General features: G+C 55.3%; 6 protein-coding genes across 6 annotated transcripts; 4 read left to right on the top strand and 2 right to left on the bottom strand.

Annotated features, from left to right (window-relative positions):
• Positions 1-464: 464 nt before the first annotated feature.
• On the top strand, positions 465-2,308 carry HMPREF1541_05616 (uncharacterized protein; the record flags this gene model as incomplete). The annotated part of the gene is made up of 4 exons (XM_008719956.1): positions 465-579; positions 628-695; positions 754-869; positions 925-2,308. The coding sequence occupies 4 exons, from the start codon at positions 465-467 to the stop codon at positions 2,306-2,308; spliced, it is 1,683 nt and encodes a 560-aa protein (XP_008718178.1).
• A 343-nt stretch (positions 2,309-2,651) lies between these two features.
• Positions 2,652-4,466, bottom strand: HMPREF1541_05615 (uncharacterized protein; the record flags this gene model as incomplete). The annotated part of the gene is made up of 1 exon (XM_008719955.1): positions 2,652-4,466. One exon carries the CDS (start codon positions 4,464-4,466, stop codon positions 2,652-2,654), a length of 1,815 nt encoding a protein of 604 aa, XP_008718177.1.
• A 1,624-nt stretch (positions 4,467-6,090) lies between these two features.
• On the top strand, positions 6,091-8,114 carry HMPREF1541_05614 (uncharacterized protein; the record flags this gene model as incomplete). The annotated part of the gene is made up of 3 exons (XM_008719954.1): positions 6,091-6,510; positions 6,561-7,912; positions 7,964-8,114. The coding sequence occupies 3 exons, from the start codon at positions 6,091-6,093 to the stop codon at positions 8,112-8,114; spliced, it is 1,923 nt and encodes a 640-aa protein (XP_008718176.1).
• A 651-nt stretch (positions 8,115-8,765) lies between these two features.
• HMPREF1541_05613 (uncharacterized protein) lies at positions 8,766-9,845 on the bottom strand (the record flags this gene model as incomplete). The annotated part of the gene is made up of 2 exons (XM_008719953.1): positions 8,766-9,441; positions 9,502-9,845. The coding sequence occupies 2 exons, from the start codon at positions 9,843-9,845 to the stop codon at positions 8,766-8,768; spliced, it is 1,020 nt and encodes a 339-aa protein (XP_008718175.1).
• Positions 9,846-10,347: 502 nt separating this feature from the next.
• Positions 10,348-11,860, top strand: HMPREF1541_05612 (uncharacterized protein; the record flags this gene model as incomplete). The annotated part of the gene is made up of 2 exons (XM_008719952.1): positions 10,348-10,396; positions 10,488-11,860. 2 exons carry the CDS (start codon positions 10,348-10,350, stop codon positions 11,858-11,860), a joined length of 1,422 nt encoding a protein of 473 aa, XP_008718174.1.
• A 1,555-nt stretch (positions 11,861-13,415) lies between these two features.
• HMPREF1541_05611 (uncharacterized protein) lies at positions 13,416-14,492 on the top strand (the record flags this gene model as incomplete). The annotated part of the gene is made up of 1 exon (XM_008719951.1): positions 13,416-14,492. One exon carries the CDS (start codon positions 13,416-13,418, stop codon positions 14,490-14,492), a length of 1,077 nt encoding a protein of 358 aa, XP_008718173.1.
• Between the last annotated feature and the right edge of the window lie 480 nt (positions 14,493-14,972).

Genomic DNA, 14,972 nt, shown 5'->3' with positions numbered 1-14,972 from the left:
ATCATCCATGGCCCCATCCACGGTCCCATCCACGCTAAGATCCACTCGACCTTCGCTCCCCCCATGCTGTTTAATGACGCTCTTCCGATTTCGCCCTGTGCCCGGTCGTGTCGTCCGAGGAGCACGAGTACAAACACCATCTGCCTCGCTGTCGCTTGAGCTTTTGCTTTTTTCTGTTGCACATCCACGCGACACCCCCATATCCACGGGCTGCCTTATATTACCCCCCTTTCCCTGCTGACAGACCTTCACTTCTGATCTCTCTCACCTTTTGTGTCAACCGCAGAAGAATTGGCCCCGCGTCACTCCGTCTCTTGTCCCCATTCCCTTATCTGCCGAGCCTCCTAGGAATTGCTTGGGACTGCCAACCTACCACCGATAACCAACCACCATTTCGAATTGCTGGTCAAGCTCAAATAAAAGCATTCCCACTTGTGCAGGGATCCTCAGCGGCCCTTTAGAAGATGGCCGACGACTACTCCGGGACAAACTATCTTCCCGAATATGCATCCTACAACTGGACCGGCGGGCCGTCCAATTTTGACGGCCTCACCACCAATGCCGTGGGAGGTGACTCGAGTAGGTAGCACAGGCAGGCCTGACTGCACAACATCTGACGTTCCGCAGGACTAGAGAATCTGAACAAATGGTACCAATCAGGAGACTCGGCCTACATTATTGTAGCCTCGGCGATGGTGAGTCTTGCATTGCGCCTCAAAATGCGCGTGCGCAGTCAGCTAATCACCACGATAGGTGTTTGTCATGGTTCCAGGTCTCGGTTTCCTATACTCAGGTCTGGCGCGGAGAAAATCGGCTCTGTCACTTATGTTCACGGCCATGGCGTCGTACTCGGTCATCACTTTCCAATGGTAAACAAAGATTCATACTCCAGACCCCAGTAACAGCAAACTGACAGCGGCGCAGGTACTTCTGGGGCTATTCACTCACCTTCTCCGATAACAAGGCAAACGGCTTCATCGGTGACCTGCACCACTTCGGTCTCAAGAACACCCTCGGCCAGCCCAGCCCTGGCTCCCCACTCGTTTCCACCCTCCTATACTCCTTCTACCAGATGCAATTCTGTGCCGTCACAGCCGCCATCCAAGTCGGTGCCGTTGCTGAGCGCGGCCGCATCCTTCCATTCCTAGTCTGGACCTTCTGCTGGGCCACCATCGTGTACAACCCGATCGCGTGCTGGGCCTGGAACGCCAACGGCTGGGGCTTCGTGTACGGAGTCATGGACTATGCCGGCGGCGGGCCCGTCGAAATCACCTCGGGCATGTCCGTACTGGCCTACTCGCTCGTGCTCGGCAAGCGCCAGGAGAAGATGATGCTCAACTTCCGCCCGCACAACGTCTCGTTCATCCTGCTCGGCACCGTCTTCCTATGGTTCGGCTGGCTGGGCTTCAACGGTGGTAGCTCCTTCGGCGCCAACCTCCGCGCTGTCATGGCCTCGTGGAACACCAACCTCACCGCAGCTTTGGCTTCCATGACCTGGGTCCTCCTCGATTGGCGTCTGGCCCGCAAGCTCTCCATGGTGGGCTGGTGCTCCGGCGCCATCTCCGGCCTGGTGGCTGCGACCCCGGCCTCCGGCTACCTCGACACCTGGGGCTCCGTGGCCCTCGGCATTGTAACGGGCGTTTTGTGCAATTTCGGCACCAAAGTCAAGTACTGGATCCGCATCGACGACAGCATGGACGTCTTCTCCGAGCACGGTCTCGCCGGCATGATCGGTCTCATGTTCAACGCACTCCTCGGCGTCGACTACGTCACCGGCCTCGATGGCGTCAACACCGGCACCGGCGTCGGCGGCTGGCCCATCGGCAACTACCGACAATTCTACATCCAACTTGCCTACGTCGTCGCCTGCACGGGTTACAGCTTCGTCGTCTCCGCCCTGCTCGCCTACGCCATCAACTACATCCCCGGCCTCCGCCTCCGCGCCTCGGAAGAGGCCGAACTGCTGGGCATGGACGACGACCAGCTCGGCGAGTTCGCGTACGACTACGTCGAGGTCCGCCGCGACTACCTGGCCTGGACGCCCGCGACGGACGGCATGGGCACCGACCCGGACATCCCGCAAGAGAACCGCCACGGCATCGGCGAGCACCAGACCATGATCAAGAGCGGCGAGTACGGCGACTCGAGCTCCGGCGCCAGCGCCCCGGAGACCGCCGTGCACCACCGCCAGCAGCACGCGCAGGGCGACCGCCACGGCATCGCCGCCGAGGACAGCCTGCGCGAGAAGAGAGCTGGCGCCAACCATGATCGTGGGGAGCCGGATCTCGAGGCCGCCAAGGAGAAGTGATGATGAATAATTCTTACTTTGGTCTTTGCCTGCCTTGTGAATGAGGTACAACAAACGTCTTTTGTTGTCGGATGTCTGGCGTTTTAGGGGGGCCCTTGGAAATACCAGGGCTTTTGAGCTGGACAGCCATTTCCGTCTCAAATGAAAAAACGCGGGGACCCTCTGTTCGTTTGTTAGCGATGCTTGAAGAAGAGTGTCTCTTAGAGAGCTATGTGTGGTGTACATCAATGATCTACCAATTGACTCTTTCAAATTCACACACCATTTATTGCGTCTACTGCGACTCGCTTGACGTCAAACGAAGCACTAGAGCCAGGTAAAGCATCTTTCGTTACAAAGCTACCTACCTGCGTTTGAAGTTCTTCAACGGATCCACTCTCCTTCCCACCACCTTCTTCGGTCCCCCCCTCCGGCCTTTGCCTTTGCCTTTCTTTGCATCACGCTCGTCCTTCCTGAATCCTACGAACCCTACATCCAGCGACTTGTTCTGCTTAGCACCCGCTGGCAGGAGATAGTCAGGCACGTGTCTCAAGTGTCGCTGAACCTTGGTTTTCCCGCTCTCGGTGTCATGTCGTAGATGTCGCAGGTCGTCTGGGTTTTCTTCAAAATGCTTGCGAAGCTTTTCGCTCTTCACGAGCTCTTCTTTGATCTCTCGGGCTCTAGCCTCTCGGATCGCGACTCTTGTGACTGCGCGAATGGCATCATTGACGCGGTATCGGAAGGCATCCACTTGCGCCATGTCGAAGTTGTAGTCCTTGACTTCCCGACCGAGCTTGCCCTGTTTCGAGATGATCTTTGCAAGGACTTTCTCGTCGTGCTTGGCGGACGGGATCGAGGTGGGTTTGTGCTTCTTGTAAAGCGCCGAAGGGATGACAAAAGACAGAGCCATGCCGGCCTTGCCTGCGCGAGCTGTGCGACCAATGCGGTGGGTGTAGGCTTTCGAGGTATGAGGAAGGTCGAAATTCAGAACGCAGGACACATTTTGGAAGTCGATTCCACGTGAGACACCATAGTCGCGCGACGATGTAGACTTCTTCGTCTTTTTCGATGCTGTGACCGCTTCATCATCTGAAGAGAGTTCGCCTTCGTCGCCCTGATCTCCACGGCCAGAAACCCGTTTCTGTTGCTTGTGGACACCACCAAGCACCTCTTGGTCGTCGGCGGCGATGAGAATATTGTAAAGGCCTTTATTGAATTCCTGCACCACGTGCAGCCTCGAGTTGACGGGAAGCTCCGAGTTCAGGATGCATGCATTGAGGCCGAATTGCTCGAGGTATAGTTTGAGCCTGTAGCTCCTGTCAAGATCATCGACGAATATGATGGTCTTGCCGCGCACCAGACGCAATTTGAATATAACGAAGACGAGCAAAAACTTCTCGTCCTCGGCGCATTTGACAACGTATTGCGTTATGCCTTCTCCCTCCTCTTCCTTGTCATTGATTCGAACAACCACCGGGTCACGACACAGCGTCTGCTTGAGTGCATCAATATCCGTGGTGAGCGTTGCACTGATCAAGAAAGTCTGCGCCGTGCGGGGTACTGTCTTTGCGATGTTTGCGATATCGTCTTCGTAGCCATATGAAAGAACAAGGTCCGCTTCGTCAATCACCAGGTGTGAGATCTGATCCAAATTCAGCTTGCCTAACGAAAGGAACTGGTTGGCACGTCCAGGTGTGGATACGACAATGTCGGGTGTGTCAGAGAGGATCGCGTTTAGGACGGCGTCGGACACTCGTTGTGTGAGGTTTACTGACTTGACATCTTTTGGAAAGAATGTGGAGAGAAGAGTAAAAGTCTTCTGGACCTGATCGGCGAGCTCCCTCGTAGGAACCAGGACTAGAACAGTTGTCGAGGAAGTCCGGGTTTCGGAGGCGGTCGACTTGCGGTGGAGGAGGGCTTGCAGAATGGGTATCACGTAGGTAGCGGTCTTTCCAGAGCCGGTCTTGGACTGAGCAAGTACATCCTTGCCTTGGAGCGCCAGGGGAATTGCCTGCAATTGGATAGGTGTAGGTTGGGTAAAATGCGCCTTTGACACGGCTTGCAGCAACCGTGAGTCGAGGTTGAAAGACTCAAAAGTCACAGTGGAAGTTGTGGTTGACGGTTTGCCGTTAGACACTTCGACGTTCGGGACGTCGTTCTCGTCGAGTTTGCGCTTCATGTTGACTGTGTCGACAGTCACAGCGAGAACAATGCCCGTGGTCAAGTCGTGGTGCAGCAAGTAGGCCGCAAGGAAATTCTTCAACGGCGGACAAAAGTATATCCGAAGCTGCTCTCCGCCACTCCACCCTTCCGCGGGCCCAGCTTTTCTTATGTTGGTCGGTCCAAAGCACAGGCAAGCACTGCTTCAACGAGACTCACCGTGGTATACGGCATCGCTTCGAAACCATGGATCTGTGGTATACTAAAATGACTATCCCTCAGAGACCATGTAGTGACGCTGGACTTCTCGACGTTCACTATACGCATTCCAAGTAGAGCGATTGATTTGCAAGAGACAATCTTTGCGATACCGGGACATCCTTGAGGGTCGGATGCTTGTCACAAGATGGACAGACCCCCCGTGTCCATGTCGAAAGGATATGAACTTCATGAAGCCCTTCTCGGGATGACTTCGGAATGATAAAGCCAAACAAAGGGCGGCATCCAAGGCCACCATCGAGCCTGTTTCGTCGAACAACTATCTCTCAACGCGCCTAACTCTCGACGAAACCCGGACAAGCTGGAAAAGTCAAAGACACCTCGTCACTGTCTAGTTAGCTGTTGAGGCCGTCGGCGCAAACCTGTCTACACCCTGCCCAGTTCCATCTCACGAGCACTGACCAGTCCGATACAATAAGGCTGTGAATATCGTTCAGGTGGGGGCGCCGCATAGGTTATCTGACCCGGTATAAATGGCTTGCGCTTGGATCTCGCGACGGCTGGACGAAGCTGCGGTAACAGGATGTTTTCATGCGATTCAGGCCATCTCTGACAAGTCGGCGAGGATAGCCGAATATGTCAGGGTACCTTACACTAGACTGATGGAAAACCAGTGAGCAAAGTGAGATCCTCCCACGGCTATGGTGTTCGTATTGGTGGTGCGAGATGTACTGCAGGGTTAAGCTGGGGAGCCAATAGAGCGAGGGACTGCCGTCTTCGGTTTGGTGCGAGATTGGTGGAAGCCTCGAGACTTGCGGTGGCCCCACTCTGATTAGAAATGCACTCTGACTGCCAATCGTTCTGGGAAGGATCGTCATGGCGGATTGCGAGAATGAGAGAATTGTGACTGAATCTTCTTTGGTTTGCCACCGATGGAAAGACAAACTACCCTTTTTCCATCATTTGTGGCAGATAGGACAAGAAGACAACTTGAGGCCTGCAGAATTCCATCAACGGCCTGCTCTCGGATCCGGATAAACCATTGGCTGAGAGCTTAGCACCATTGTAGCCGCAGAGCACCCTCAGCAGGGGTCCAGCCCCCCGCCTATCTCGGTCTCTCTTGTCTTTCCCTTGCCCGGGCCTGACGAAGACTTGGTGTCCATCTGCAACCCCATCCTTTCTGCGCCGTAGCCTAGGTCCTGGCCCTTTTTTCTCACCTCTAACCACTCTCAACTTGCCTTCCTTCAGTCCAGACCTTCCTCATCGCCGGTGGCAACTACTCCCCTTCAGCATCATATCAGTGGAGGGGCTTTCATCGCCAGCGCCCCTCCTTCCGCCTACCTCCGCCCCGACCTGTGCGAATCCACTCCCATCAGAAGGAAACGTCGTCTACACCGCAAGACGTCATCTCTCTATTCACCACAATGTCTGGTCAAACCTCGGATCTTTTCCTGTCTCCCGACGAGCAGGACCTTCTCGTCGCTGCCTTGAATTCCAATCAGCCCGGCGCCAAATCCGGTAGCAACCAGAATCGGTCCCAAAGTCAGGACCTTATCTACACACCACAAACCCACACCAATCCAGGTTCTGGTCAACTCAATCTCAGTGATGATAGTCCTTACCTCGATTTCGACCCTGATGGAGATTTTGACGATGGTTACGATTTCGGCAACACTCGCATGATTGGTGACCTTCCTCCGGACATGTCTGGCGATCTTCATGACAAGAGAAAGAGCATTGACGGCGAGGACAATGGAGATGAAGGCGACAGAAAGCGCCGCGAGGGTGACGATAGGACTGCAAAGAAACCGGGTCGTAAGCCGTTGACTTCTGAGCCTACCTCGGTAAGCTGGTTTCCACTGATCTCAAAACCCCTCACTGACTCTAGTGTTAGAAACGCAAGGCTCAAAATCGCGCTGCGCAACGTGCATTCCGCGAGCGTAAAGAACAGCATCTGAAAGATCTGGAGACCAAGGTCGAGGACCTTGAAAAGGTTTCCGAGGCCACAAACCACGAGAATGGTCTACTCAAGGCCCAAGTCGAGCGCCTCCAGGTGGAATTGAAAGAATATAGGAAGCGCTTATCCTGGATCAGTAGCAACGGCATGGGTCGTTCCAACAGCCTGAAATCCGGAACTCAGAAGTCCTCGTTGAATTCGACCAATGACTTCCAGTTTGAATTCCCCAAGTTTGGTGATTTGCCTGCAATGTCTGGCACCAACATCTTCAACAAGACGAGCCAACAGCCTCAGCAGCCTCAGCAACCACAGCAATCCCAGAACAATCGATCCGGATCCGCACCAGGCCGCTCTAACAGCGCTCCTAAGGCCACCTCGAACAATCGGTCCAGCTCTCAGGGCCAACAACAGAGACAATCCTCTCTAAGTCAATCTCCCATGAGCAGCATGTACACCAATTCACCCCAGCCCATGAACCCGCAGCAATCCAAGGGAAGCGTTGACAGTCTCACCGGACTTTTTAGTCCTTCCATTCTCGAAGCCACTCGCCATGCTACTCGTGGTGGCTACTTTCCGCAATCGAACAACTTCAACGCTAACCCTGGTCCTCGCGCAAGCATGGAGAACGGCACATCGAACAATGCAGTCTACTCAAATTCGACTACATCCAACTCTGACTCGCCAGGGTCTTCTTCAGAGTCCCATAATGCCATATCTTCCATTGGCACATCTCCAGAGCCCAGCTTGAACTCGCCAGGCAATAAGCTGCAAGAGTTCAATCTCAATACTATAAGTGAGGAGAACCAAATTCCAAACAACTTCGGTAAGGACGAACTCTGCAAAGAACTTTCAAGCACCTGCGGCTGCGCCGAAGATCCAATACCTCCAATCCTAAACCAGAATCTGTCTAACGATCTTTCGTTAGGCTTCAATACCGCCAACTTCAGTACCACTGACACCAACACATTTACCAACGATAATGCGTTTGATGTGAATAACAGCTGGCTGCCAGCGGGTTCCGGTGCCGACTTTGATCCTGTGTTGTTTGGTGACTATCGAGAGGTCCAGGATAACATCCTGTCTCAGGATTTTGGCAGCTTTTTCAATGATGCCTATCCACTTCCTGATTTGGGTAGCCCGCTCCACAACTACAGTGATGTTGCTCCCGAGCAAACGTCAAACACTGCCCAATCGAAGATTGATCTTCTCAAGCAAGTCGAGGCCGCAAAGAATGGCACCGATGAGGTGGTGCCCGACACCGACAAGCCCATGACTTGCAACAAGATATGGTCAGTACACCCAACAGCATCTGATTTGTATCATGCTGACCCCAGTGCCAGGGACCGCCTACAATCGATGGAGAAATTCCGCAATGGAGAGATTGATATCGACAATCTCTGCTCTGAGCTCCGTGCGAAAGCCAAATGTTCTGAGGGCGGTGCTGTTGTCGACAAGAGGGATGTCGATAAGATTTTGGGCAAAGGCCATTGAACCCCAAATTGTATGACGGGACTGGGCGTCGTAAGGAGTTTATGATTGATATGAATCGAGCATGCATGAGCATACGTGCCATGATCGGAAATGGGATGGAGCCAAACGAGGTGGTCAATCAGACACCAGGAGCCAGGGCTGCAAAATCTGAGACTGGACTGTACCTTTAACCACGTCCGAAAAGGCATACAAATGGGTGTCTGGATTCTGGATTACCATGAAACTTTTGATTGACTTGACGAACTTCTCCGGATAGCTCGCGTTCGATAGTAGCTTCAGATATCAAAGCTTTCGTACGGATTATCATTACACCACAATTTCAGACACGACCAACGCCTAGATCTCGCGATCTCTACCTCAACGACCTGACGTCCCGTAGATGTTACCTCTTGCCTTCGGTCAATCTGTAAACGCCGCCAGCCTTCCAGCGCCGTCCCCAGAATCCATCCTATCCGAGGAGGATGACAGACTGCGAGGATTCGAGCGTGCGAGTGAGCAAGGTCTCGTAGCTTATCGGGAATTAATCCATGCGGGACTCGGCGCAGCGATATCTCTTGTCGCCCAAAAGGCCAAAATCTTCCCGATCAAACACGCCACGGCTCCAATCGTGGCTGAAAGCTTCGAGCATCTTTACCCTGGTCTCCCACCATTTCACCGCCCCGTCTTCGCCTTCTCCGCCTCCCGCATCGCCACCATCTTCGCCCGGGCGCTACGGCTCCCACCCAGCCGTGGCCCACTCTTCTCCTTGTCCTTGTCGCCCGCCTCCTTGCGCCGCTGCGGCTGCATCGCCTGCCTCTCCGCCAGCCTCTCCTCGAACTCGTGCTGGAAGCGCAGAGCGAACGCCTCGTCTTGCTCTTGGCTCGTCACGGTGCTGGAGGCGGCGGTATTGGCAGGGATTCCGGAGCGAGGCAGTGTGGGGTCCTGGGATGCTGCCACTTGTGGGGTTGGGGGTGGTGGCGTGGATGAGTAGTGCTCGAGCTTGTGCTCGTGCAGGACCTGCTCGACGAGGGCATCGCGGGCGAGGTCGCTGGAGTCGCGGCGCTTGGGACGGCGGGGGCGCATGGGCTTGCCGTCGCGGCCTAGGCGGGGTTTGCGTTGGCGTCTGGGCGGGGGTTTGGATTCAGTGGTCGTGGGAGGGAGTGGGACCTCAGAGAGCTGGTGCGGTTGGTGCTGAGGTTGATAACTTTGCGAGGCGGCCACCAGGGCTGATGCTGGAAGACGAGGTTCTGTTGATTCTTCGACTGATATCGGCTCTGTCTCTGTACTATGTGCTGCTGTAGTGGGCATTTGACGCCGTTTAGCCATTTCGGAATCTATATATGCCATCCTTAGCGTGTTAGAGCGTGCGACTCACATGGCGTAAGAAGATCAGGTGGGCGAGACGTACATATGTTTGTCGACGTCCACAGTTCCACCTGTGATGCCAACGAATCTATTCGAAATGTCTTTCAACCTGTCGTCTGCTGTGCTTGAAGGCACCACGGTCATTGTGTCTGGAGCTTCAACGCGAGTTCGAGCATTGCTGGTGAAGGTTACTCCCGGCCTTGATGGCTTGAAAGGCTTTTTCAGGCGGTGAGCGGGAGCATAAGCCTCGTTGCCGCTCTGTTCTCCGTCTATTGGAGATCCGTCGCGGTCCTGCGATGTTGTTGGTGTCGTAGCATCGCTCTCGACATGTGGTGGCTTGATGACCTTTCTCCGCTTTGGTGCACGAAATAGAGGAACTTCTTCCATACTTGACGAGCGGAAATACTGATGAGTTTGAGATTATTGTAAAAATCAGAGGTAAGATAGGGACTCTGCTGTTACAAAAGGCATCGCGCGACTCGGGACGACATCGTCTTGGCGTTGTTTGCGGGCTGCGGGGGCAAGTGTGGTGGCCTCTGCGACTGACCTACCTTATGCTGCTCGCATTTGCGCCTTAGAACTGTTCGTCATATTCCCCACTGGCCACTTGGGCTCCCGAGCTCGAGTATAACGGAAGCAAACACCAAGTGTCTTTGCTACGAGAAGCAGGAATTCTCTCGGAATTCCAGATTCACGGAGGCAGTGGAAGCCTTGTCATCCTGAATAGGGCTAACCCAGCCTGATACACATCGCGTTCTTCAGCGTTCGCCCGCAATCCGCGTCAACCAGTCCCGTTGGACGCGCTTTGACACTACCCAACGGTTCAAGTACGTTCCAAGTGCAATATTGACGCCCTCACAAATCCGACGGTACAAGCTCGATCTCGAGAATGGCCTTGAGTAGCAGAGACGAGCCAAGGGCGGCCGAGTACGCTGGAGGTACGTAAAAGTTTTGAGCTTCAAGCTCGCGCGTGCGATTATTCACGAAAACGCAGCGTGGGGAACGCGTACTAACAAAAGGTGTTCCTAGATGAGGTCTCCGCGCTTGTCCTGGATCCTGGCTACTCGACCGTGCGTGCGGGCTTTGCTGGGGAGGACACCCCCAAGTCCATCGTCCCTACGTACTACGCCGATACAGGGTCACAGAGACTCTTCGGCGATCACGTTATCGACGTGCCGCGCCCGAATGTCTCGATCCGAAATCCTATATCAAAGGAGGGCATCGTCGAAGATTGGGACGCCGCCGAAGCTCTGTGGAAGTACACCTTTGCACACAAGTTGACTGGTGTGAAGTCCAACCGAGTATTGCAGGAATGGCTCAATGACCCCTCCAAAGTCACCGATCTACAGAAAGAGATGGCTGAAGCAGTTGATACGGAAAGATGCCTAGAGGATCACCCGTTGTTCATGACCGAGCCGTCCTGGAACCCGACAAAAGCCCGCGAGAAGTGCGCTGAGATTGCGCTCGAGTCATGGGCTGCACCTGCGTTCTACCTGGGGAGATCCGGAGTCATGGGAGCCTTCGGCGCTGGGCGCGCAAGTGCGCTCGTCATCGACTTTGGCGCATCGCAGCTATCAGTAACCCCTGTGCACGACGGAACGATCCTCAAGAAGGGCATAGTGAAATCCAACCTGGGCGGCAACTTCTTATCTTCACAGGTGCGTGCGATGCTAGCAGCGAACGAACCGCAGCCGATCAACATCACACCACACTATCTGGTCAAAGCGAAGCAACCCGTGGATGCGGGCCAGGCAGCCAACGCTATCCTCAAAGAGTTCCCGTCCGGCTTTACACCACCGCAGGACTCTTTCAGGAGGTATCAGGAAGACAAGGTGGTGCTAGAGTTCAAAGAGATCGCCTTGCAGGCGTGGACCAACCCTAATGCACCTTTCAAGGGACAGGGCGAATTGATGACCCGGGAGCAACAGTACGCACACCCGTTTGAATTCCCCGATGGCTACAATCAAGCTTTCGCAACCGAACGATTCCGACTCGTCGAGTCCATGTTTGATCCGGGGTGTTACATCCAGCCTCCACCGGGATCGGAAGATGCCAGAGACTACCCAGCGCCGGATGCACAGAGCACGATTCCGGCCTTGATCAGACAGGCGCTATCCCAAGTTGATGTCGACATCCGGCCATTTTTGTTAGCCAACATTGTCATTACTGGTGGGGCGTCTTTGATCAAAGGTCTGCCAGACCGAATTCAACAAGAAGTGAGCAAGTTATATACTGGGTCGCGGGTGCGGATCCACGCCCCTGGCATGGCGGTGGAACGGAAATACGGCAGTTGGATTGGTGGCAGCATCATGGCCAGCCTTGGGACCTTTCACCAGATGTGGATTTCCAAAAAGGAATATGATGAGCATGGAGCGAGCATCGTGGAGAAGCGGTGCAAGTGATGGGAAAACATGCACGCAGCCGACAAACACTTGCTGTTCGAAGCCGAGGGGAGGACGAAAATGTCCGACATGCAGATCAGGCCGAACTCTGGGTTCAGCCCAATGCTAACAGAGCGGTTCGCGCCACCGACAACAAGTCCACGCCACTCGGGAACGTATGTCGGTAGACAGACCGGGGATACAAGGCAGGCGAAGAAGCAATCCACGGCGTGGTTGTGTAGGACTATTGCGGAGCAGTTTAGGGGGAAGGAAAAGGCGGAACTGCAGGATCCCAGACTCCGCCAGAACGGCGCCTGACGAAATACGAGGAACCGTTCAAGGATTGACGCTGGGCAAAGCAAGCCACTCATCCCAACGTACTGGGACGGATAGGCGCTCGAGCCTTGAAAGGGACGAGACGTCAAACAGGGTGGCTCGCTTAGCGCGTTCCCGTCGACAGCGGGGGGAACTTGCAGATGTGACGAGTCAACTGCACTCCGCCGGTGGTCCTCAATCTTCTCTTTCTGGCTCTTCGATTTGCCTTCGCTGCAGGAGTCCTTTGTAGCAAATGTCCCGTTTTGTAGCGTAAGCCGCATTGCGTTTTTCTGCAGGTCGTTGCGGGCCGAAGGGGGGGGGAGGCCCGGTCTTGATGGACACCACAAAGCTTGAGCTTGCGCGGTAATGTCGCAATCAGTCGAGTGCGTAGCGGCGAGCGGGGGCTTTCAGGCCATCTGAGGGTTGGGAGGGTTGGGAGGGTCCAGGTGACGGCATTAGATCGTGCAGTAGCTTCGAACAACACATTCTACCAAGACTCTGGGATGAGCAGGCGATCGTGATGGGCTTCGGGCGACCGCCCGACGAATCGAGGGTAAAGTCAGGCCCTGCGGTGCTACCGTACTGCCTACACCACCAGCAACCCGTCCTTCTCTTTTCCGCCTCCTCATTCCATCTGTTGTGCGACATGCCCGTACCGTCGGGTCGCTTAATCTTCTGTCCCAGCTTGGTACGCACCGCCGTCTGCCCTCGCGTGCTACATTGGGTAGTCCAACATTGGAGGTCGGGTCCCGCTCATCTGCGTCTGCCAGATGACCAGAAAGTCGGACCTCGTGCAGATCCCCACAACGGTTGGCGCCCTGTCATGGTAGTGGCAGATATCCTGACAGCCTTGGGTCTTGAGCTGTGCCATGCTCGATAGTCAAATCTGGAATCACTCATGATAATAACTGCCGCGGGGAAACTTTCCAAGACATCCTGCTCGTACTTCGATATTGCTCTCCACAAGAACGGTCCACCTACCCACGTCGCCGCCACCACCGTCACGTTTTTGACATAACCGTGCCCCCAGCATCTCCAGTTTTACGAGGAACTTCATTCCGCGCCGCGCCGCAAACAATCACGCTGCAACCGCAATCTGCACCTGCATCGCCTGGTTGAAATTTCGTTCTCCTTGACCACAAGCCAGACCGAGTCCGCTCCACCCACTCCACCTGCAACACCCCTCCACATCCACTCGCCCCTCTCAATGCGGTAGCATTCGCAAATCCCACACCGCGCGCTCCTTCCTCTCCTGAGGAATATGACCAGGCCGGTTCCCAAGCCTCCTCCTATCACTTCAGATTCACCCATCGCCCCCGACTCCGACAGTCTGGCTTCCGAAGGCGGCGACGATCGCCTGGCCGACACTCAGTCGCTCTCGGCCTCCATCACCGACTATCCCACCCACTGGGGTCGCCGCTACCACCGCTACCGCGAGGGCTCGTACCCCTTTCCCAACGACGAGTCCGAGGCCGAACGCCTCGACTCGCAGCACGACATCTTCACGTCCTATTTCGATGGCCGTCTCTTCTTCGCCCCCGTCGACCCGGACACCTGTCTCCGCGTGCTCGATATCGGCACCGGCACGGGCATCTGGCCGATCGAACTTGCCGAATCCGGCAAACTCCCCAATGCACAGGTGACGGGCATCGATCTCTCGGCCATCCAGCCCAACATGGTACCCGAGAACGTCACCTTCGAGATCCAAGACTGCTCCGACAGCGACTGGTGCCGGCCCCCGGGCCAGCTGGACTTTGTGCACGCGCGCATGATGGGCGGCAGTCTCGAGTCGTACAAGAACTTGATCCGCACATCGCGCCGCTACCTGCGGCCCGGCGAGGGCTGGCTGGAGCTGCACGAGGTGCACCCGACGCCGCAGTGCGACGATGGCACCATGCCCCGCGACTGGAAGTTTGCCGAGTGGGAGGACAAGCTTCACTACGCCAGCAAGCGCAAGCTGGATCCGCCCCGGCCTGTCCGTGTGGCGCAGCACCTACAGCACTGGATGGAGGAGTGCGGCTTCGTGGACGTCAGTCAGCTGGTCTTCAAAATCCCGTTGGGGCCGTGGCCCAAGGACAAAAAACTCAAGGGTATTGGGGCCGAGTATGGCGCCAACTGGATGGAAGGCCTGCCCGGATTCAGCTACAAGTTGTTTGGCGCCGAGGGCCTGGGCTGGAGTCGCAATGAGATCGAGCTGGGGCTGGTGGAGGTGCGGAAAAGTCTCGCCATGCGCGACGTCCATGCCTATCTGCGGTACTATGTCGTGCTTGGCCGGCGACCGTCCGAGGAAGAGGAGAGGGAGTTGCTGGAGCGGAGGAGACGTGGCGAGGAAGACTGAGAGATGGAGACAAAAAGCAGGCCTGTCATTTTGGGGTTCTTCACTAACAAGCCAAACGAAGCAACGACAGCAGCAATCACTGGAACTAATGCTGCCCATCCAGCTCGAGGGCGAGCAAATACACTTATCGCCACCCTCCCATCCCTACGAGAGCACGAAATACACGACGCTATACTAAAAATCTGACACGTCGTTGTTTCGAATTTACGACATTTTTACACCGTTCTTACACCAGGACCGTGCGCGAGCACCGTTTTCGGCTTACGCATAATTCAGGCGTTTGATGGGCTCTTTAGCGGGGGGTTATCGCATTTTCGTTATTCGGCAGCGTTTCAGGAGGGGAGATGTGGGAAGAGGAAGAAGAAAAGCATTCTGGGATTCACGATTGCCATGGACCGTGATTACATGATGGGACTGGCAGGAGACAGAGAGTGTGTGTGACGACGCATGAGAGCACGAGAGCATGAGAGCATGAGAGCA

This window comes from Cyphellophora europaea, assembly GCF_000365145.1.
Source record: "Cyphellophora europaea CBS 101466 unplaced genomic scaffold supercont1.5, whole genome shotgun sequence".
Classification (NCBI taxonomy): Eukaryota; Fungi; Ascomycota; class Eurotiomycetes; order Chaetothyriales; family Cyphellophoraceae; genus Cyphellophora; species Cyphellophora europaea.
This window is presented reverse-complemented; position numbering and strand designations above follow the sequence as displayed.